At 41.7% G+C, this 7,244-nt stretch overlaps 1 protein-coding gene across 2 annotated transcripts in view; it reads left to right on the plus strand.

Annotated features, from left to right (window-relative positions):
• The window catches only part of LOC109927499 (paladin-like), a 222,742-nt gene that overhangs the window by 79,435 nt on the left and 136,063 nt on the right, over window positions 1–7,244 (plus strand). For both annotated transcript variants that reach the window (XM_048616323.1, XM_048616324.1), the window contains exons 8-9: window positions 2,314–2,465; window positions 5,270–5,366. In XM_048616323.1, coding sequence (XP_048472280.1) covers window positions 2,314–2,465; window positions 5,270–5,366 — 249 coding nt within the window. The remainder of the gene's footprint in view (window positions 1–2,313; window positions 2,466–5,269; window positions 5,367–7,244) is intronic.

Genomic DNA, 7,244 nt, shown 5'->3' on the forward strand with positions numbered 1-7,244 from the left:
CTTAGGGAAGACAAGGGCTTTTGAAAGTTTCCTTTCTTTTGATACTGAACGTATCTTTAAAGATAAATTACAGATTGTTCTTTGCACGTTTAAAGCTGAAGGTGATTCATTAGTTGAAAGCATTAAGTTAAACAGTGGTCTTGACTCTGCAGTGTTCCAAGTCTGTCTGCTTTGCTTCATCCTTCCTAAAACAGTTTGGCTGACGTTCTCCTGCCCATCATGCTCCATTCCTATCTTGCCATTTTTGGGCAGGTTGTGCAGTGCAGACAAACTATCTGCACTGGGCATGCTGACCATTTTAGTGCAAAAGTGTCAGAACTTCTGCAGCTTTGTGTGTGTGAGTATGTATTCTACAGATTACAGTAAACAAAAAAAAACCCTGGCTCTTTCAAGCTCTTTAAGTCAGGCGTGGAACAAAAGTTATAATGTTTATTTTTGCAAAAAGCATTGAGTTAAACTTTACAGTAATGGAATCTAATGATGGTGATATGAAGAGTAAATTGTATGCTGCTCAACAGGAAGATTAAAGTCGTAGAGTCATACAGCACGGAACAGATCTTTCAGTCCAATTCTGCACTGACCAGACATCCCAATCTGACCTAGTCCCACTTGCCAGTATTTGGCCCATATCCCTCTAAATGCTTCCTATTTATATACCCATCCTGGTGCCTTTTAAATGTTGTAATTGTACCCAACTTCACCACTTCCTGCGGCAGCTTGATCTATATACGCACCAACTTCTGTGTGAAAAAGATATCCCTCAGATCCTTTTAAATCTTTCCCCTCTCACATTAAACCTATGCCCTCTAGTTTTGAACTCTCCCACCCTAGGAAAAAAGACCTTAGCTATTCACTCTATCCATGCCCCTCATGATTTTATAAACCTCTATGAGGTCATCCTTCAGATTCTGACGCTCCAGGAAAAAAAGCCCCAGTCTATTCAGCCTCTCCCTATGACTCAAACCCTCCAGCCCCAGCAACATCCATTTCTTTTCTGAAAGGCAAATCTTTACTGCAACGTATCAGGTTTAACAACAGCTTTCCCGTAGGTGGCAACCAGAATTGTACGCAGTATTCTAAACCCAACCTCAGCAATGTCCTGTGCATCCTCAACAGGACATCTCAACTCCTACACTCAATATTCCGACTAATGAAGGCAAGCATGCCAAATGCCTTCTTCACTAATCTTCTATCTGAGACTTCACTTTCAAGGAGCTATGCACCTGCAAACTTAGGTCACTTCGTTCGGCAACACACCTTGCTTTTGCTTTTGCTTTTGCTGCTGTTTAAATGATTATTGAGGTATTGTTGGATTTAGTTATGTGTATACATTTCTAAAAAGAGTTGCAACAATTTGTCATACATGTTTTGAAAATCAAATCTTGCTTCAATGTATCCTGTAAAGGTGTTTATTAAACCTCTATCTGCTTTGATTCCAAGCCAGAAAACTGGGAAAAATATTGGTATGTGGGCATCACTGTGGCATTTATTGTATATTCCTAGTTACTGTGATGGAGTTGCACAAGTTATTAATGTAATTAAACATAGTGAGCAGACGGTTCCTGCCTCAGCATGGTCTGTTGCAATCCACATCAGTTCAGCCTGGTCAACTGTAATCAGTTTGGTGCTCTTGTGCACAAAATCTGGGTACACAAACCAAAACAAGATCTTGTGGTGCAGTGAGTAGTGTTCCTGCCCCTTAGCTAGAAACTCTGGGTTCAAATCCTACCTCTGAACTTTGTCCATTCAACATGCATTCATAATGTGGTCAGACATTTTGTAACATACACCAATGGTAGGCAGTAAGAGCAGGAGAGATTCCTGGACCCATGTCAAAATGTCTCTACCATTACTATTGGTAGCTTCAGACTGCACTATGCAGATAGACAGCAACCTAGGTCTCACTGAGTGAACTGTAATACCAACACAACAACAGACAAAAGTATGTCTTGCATAGATCCTGTGTCCCTCCTCTGTAAAGGTCTTGTCCTGGTCTGAAACTCCTGATAACCCGTTGCTTATTTTGTGCAGTCAGAGTTATTTTTTAATGTTGCCATCAGGTCGTCATTTAAGAAAAGACAGAATAATGTCATATAGCACTTAATATAACCATAGAACATTTAAATCCCCTGATCCTGGCGCCGTAACTTGAAGAAAGTAGATGGCCACTTCATTACAACACCGAGAAGAATGGTTGCAGTCAAATGGCTCCATATATGTTTGTTATACTTAGATCACAGTAGGAAAGCATTTGTTCCTTAAAATACCTTTTGGAATAACCAAGTTCACTTGGATCATGTTTTATGTTTTTAGGAGATTCCAAATCTCTTCCTTCTTCAGAACTCTGAAAGTCCCCCTCCTGCATTAGTCTTCAGCTGTCAGGTTGGAGTTGGCAGGACAAATTTAGGGATGATACTGGGAACCCTTGTGATGTGTCACAGGAAAAGCTTTCCTGAAAAATGGGGGTAAGTGAAGTAGAATTTGAAACCAAAAATGTAAATTTAACCAAAATGTCAATATGGGTGACCGCCTCTGGTCATAATGTTCCAACATGATATTTGAGGTTTGACAAAGTCTTTTTTATGTTTTATTTTCTGGCCCATATCTTTAAAGCCTGAAAATAAGGTGGGTTTTGAGCAAAACTAGAATTTTCAGTCACTTTGTTGGGGGTTTTTTACAGCCCCCCTAATAGTTGCAGAGAAGTGGAGGAGCGGATTGGGAGGCAGATACTGGAAAGTGCAAAAGTCACAGGGTTCTAGTCATGGGTGACTTCAACTTTCCAAATATTGATTGGGAACTTTTTAGTAGTAATAGTTTAGATGGAGCGGATTTTGTCCAGTGCGTTCAGGAAGGATTCCTGAAACAGTATATAGATAGACCAACACGAGGAGAGGCCACTTTGGATTTGGTGCTTGGCATGAACCGGGCCAAGTGTCAGACCTGTTGGTAGGAGAGCATTTTGGCGGTAGCGATCATAACTCTGTTACTTTTACAATAGTCATGGAAAAGGATAGGTACATACAGCAGGGTAAGGTTTATAATTGGGAGAAGGGTAATTATAATTCTGTTAGGCAAGAACTGGGTAACATAAAATGGGAACAGATGCTGTCAGGGAAGAGCACTATAGAAATGTGCAGATTGTTTAAGGAATGCACACTGCGTGTCCCCGATATGTCTGTCCCTAGCAGGTGGGGAAGATGCTGTCGAGTGTGGGAGACTTGGTTCTCAAGAGAGGTCGAATGACTAGTTAAGAGGAAGAAGGATGCTTATATAAGGTTTAGGAAACAAGCATTGGAAAAGGCTGTAGAGGGATACAAGTTAGCCAGGAAGGAGCTGAAGAAAGGGCTTAGTAGAGCTATAAGGGGGCATGAGAAAACCTTGGCAGACAGGATCAAGGAAAACCCCAAGGCTTTTTACATGTACGTGACGAATAAGAGAATGACCAGAGAAAGGGTAGGGCGGATCAAGGATTGTAAAAGGAATTTGTGTACGGAGCCTAAAGAGATAGGAGAGGTCCTTTATGAATACTATTCTTCGGTATTCACAACTGAGAGGGACCTCGTTGTAGGGGAGGACAGTGTGAAACAGGCTGGTAGGCTAGAGGAGGTGGATGTGAGTAAGAAAGGTGTACTAGGAAGTTTGAGGAACTTGAAGATAGATAATTTCCCCAGGCCTGATGAGATTTATCCAAGGATTCTATGGGAAGCGAGGGAAGAAATTGCAGGGCCTTTGGCGATGATCTTTTTGTGCTCACTGTCCATGGGTATAGTGCTGGAAGATTGGAGAGAGGCAAACGTCATTCCCTTGTTCAAAAAAGGGAATAGGGATAACCCTGGAAATTACAGGCCAGTTAGTCTTGCTTCACTGGTGGGCAAATTATTGGAAAGGGCCCTGAGAGATAGGATTTATGATTACTTGGATAGGCACAGTTTGATTTGTGATAGTCAGCATAGATTTGTGAGGGGTAGATCATGCCTCACAAACCTTATTGAATTCTTTGAAGAGGTGACCAAACATGTGGATGAAGGTAGAGCAGTGGATATGGTATACTTGGATTTAAGTAAGGCGTTTGATAAGGTTTCCCATGGTAGGCTCATGCAGAAAGTAAGGAGGCATGGGATAGGGGGAAATGTGGCAGATTGGATTCAGAATTGGCTGACCCTTAGAAGACAAAGGGTGGTAGTGGACGGAAAATATTCAACATGATGCTCAGTTATGAGTGGTGTACCACAAGAATCTGTTCTGGGTCTTCTTCTATTTGTGATTTTTGTAAATGATTTGGATGTAGGAGTGGAAGGGTGGATTAGTAAGTTTGCGGACGATACGAAGGTGGGTCGAGTTGTGGATAGTGTGGAGGGCTGTTCTAGGTTACAAAGGGACATTGATAGGATGCAGAACTGGGCTGAAAAGTGTGAGGTGATTCATTTTGGAAGAACAAATTTGAAAGCAGAATACAGGGTTAACGGAAAGATTCTTGGCAGTGTGGTGGAGCAGAGGGATCTCGGGGTTCATGTCCACAGTTCCCTGAAAACTGCCACCCAGGTGGATAGAGTTGTTAAGAAGGCATATGGTGTGTTAGCTTCCATTAATAGAGGAATTGAGTTCAAGAGCTGTGAAGTTATGCACCAGCTATACAAAACCCTGGTTTTGCCTACATCTGGAGTATTGTGTCCAGTTCTGGTCGCCTCATTACAGGAAAGATGTGGAAGTGTTGGAAAAAGTGCAGAGGAGATTTACCAGGATGTTGCCTAGAATGGAGGGAAGGTCTTACGAGGAAAGGTTGAGAGAGCTAAGGCTTTTCTCTTTAGAACAACGAAGGATGAGAGGTGACTTGATCGAGGTGCACAAAATGATCAGAGGTATAGATAGAGTGGACAGCCAGAGACTTTTTCCTAGGGTGGAGGTAGCTATTACGAGGGGGCATAGTTTTAAAGTGAGTGGAGGTAGATATAGGGGAGACATTAGAGGTAGGTTCTTTACTCAGTAAGAGGTAGGGGCGTGGAATGCATTGCCGGAGAGGGTAGTGGAGTCAGCCTCATTAGGGGCACTTAAGCGGCTATTAGATAGGCATATGGATGATAGTATAAGGTAGGGGTGGAGGTTAGATAGACCTTGGGTTTAGGGTAAAAATTTGGCAGAACATTGCGGGCCTAAGGGCCTGTACTGTGCTGTACAGTTCTATGTTTTATGTTCTATGTTCCCTGACATTTAATTGTGATGTGATGAGCTTGATGAATTTATTGTAACTCATGCTTCTTGCCCTTTGCAGAGATGATCAGAATACCAGCGTTAAAAAGAAGGAGCAATTGCAGATGATCCAAAACTTTGTGAAGGCCCTACCAATGGGACAACAAATTGTGGAAGAGGTCGGTGTTGGTTTTGCTATTTGAGGGCACAGACAGGATTTTCTAACAGCTCTGAAAATTCATGCTTTGGCAACTTGTTGGCTACTAATTTGAGAACAAGATCTGGTTCATGTTGCTGAATGACCAAATCAGAAATTCTTGTCCATATATTTAAGTTCCTTCTTGGCCTTGTCCGACCTTATCCCTGTGACTTCCTGCAGTTTTACAACCTTCTTTTTTACGAACCTCTCTCATTCTGTTGAATCCAGCATCATGTTGTTTGCTTCTCCCTTTCCCACCATCCAATTAGATTCTAGACTTTGGAATGTCCTCCTTCAATTTTCTCTATGTTGCATAAAATCCGCTTCTTTTTGAAAACCCATACACATCTTTCCTCCTTTGACTTGAGGTCTGCTTTCTTTAACTTGTTGAGAAGCACCAATGCCATATCCTTTAGTATTGAAAAATCTATTGATTTATGGTTTGATTATATTCAGCTTAAGAAGCTTTACGCCAGCCAGGACTTCATTGGCACCACACTCACTACCTTCAGTATTCATCCCCTCCTCCACTCATGTTCATTAGCAGCAGTATGTACCATTTATAGGATGCCCTGCAGAAATTCATCAAGGCCCCCTCAACGTCACCTTTCAAACGCATAGCCACTACTATTTAGAAGGCTGAGTGTAGCAGATTTATGGGAACATCATCATCTGCAAGTTCCTCTCCAAGGCACACACCAATCTAACTTGGAAATATATTGCTGTTCCCTCACTGTCGCTGGGTCAAAATCCTGAAACTTTCTCTTTAATGCCATCATGGATACCACACCACACAAACTGCAATGGTACAAGAAGGTGGCTCACCATCACTTTTTAAAGGAAATTGGGAATGATCAGTAGCTGTTGGTCTCGTCAACAAGGTGCACATTCCATAATCAAATAAATGAAATAAATTCACAGCTGTCTTGGTAACATTTACCAAAAAATTTACCCCTTTTAGTGAACAAATTTCTGTTCATCTCAATTCTAAATGGACAGTGGTGGATAAAAGTCAATGTTAGTTATTATTTCCCAGTGTGTGTGCCATCCCCACTGAGGCATTTAGTGGAGTGACAAGAGTCAGCGTTTTTCCTGAATCTCATCACCACCCTTCTTTCAACAGATAGTTGAAAGTGTAACATAGGTGGGTGTGATAAGGGCACAGCAATGTCAGAATGACTTCTGTCTAGCATGGAATGCTGCTGTTCTACATAACTGCCCAATGCAGTCTTGGTAAGGTCTTTGAAGAAGGCACCTGATTGAGGTATGCTGTTTAAAGTTCTAAGTGACATTGGACTTAACTCAAAAGTTTTCAAGGCATTACTTTCCCCAATAACAACAAAAACAAAGTTTCTGGAAAAGCTCAGCAAGTCTGGCAGCATCTGTGGAGGAGAAAACTGAGTTAACATTTTGGGTCCGGTGACCCTTCCTCGGAACATGGAATGGAAATGAGAGTCCTCAGAATGGAAATGAGAGTCAACAATCAGAGGAGGCCTTTAGGGATATTTTTTAAAACAGTTACACTATGGAAGGGGAGTGGCTAGTTCTCCCACTTCAGGCTTTCTAGTTTTTTTTTAGCTGTAGCAATCACAAGATGATTGAGTCCAGAAGAGTTGCAAGCTTCAGTAAGCGATTCCTAACTGATTTTCTCTGAAGTTTCTCTGGATGTTGTTCCCTGTTGCCTGTGTTTGAATTTACCTTTTTGCCAAGGGGTGTGTTTATGGGACGCCACTATATTGGAACAGTTAATTAGTTAAGTTACTGTATTGAATTAACATTTCGGGTCCGGTGAACTTTCCTCAGAACCTTCCTCACCAGACCCGAAACGTTAACTCTAATTTTTTCTTCACAGATGCTG

The sequence above is a fragment of the Rhincodon typus genome, chromosome 34 (assembly GCF_021869965.1).
Source record: "Rhincodon typus isolate 14 chromosome 34, sRhiTyp1.1, whole genome shotgun sequence".
In the NCBI taxonomy this organism is placed as follows: Eukaryota; Metazoa; Chordata; class Chondrichthyes; order Orectolobiformes; family Rhincodontidae; genus Rhincodon; species Rhincodon typus.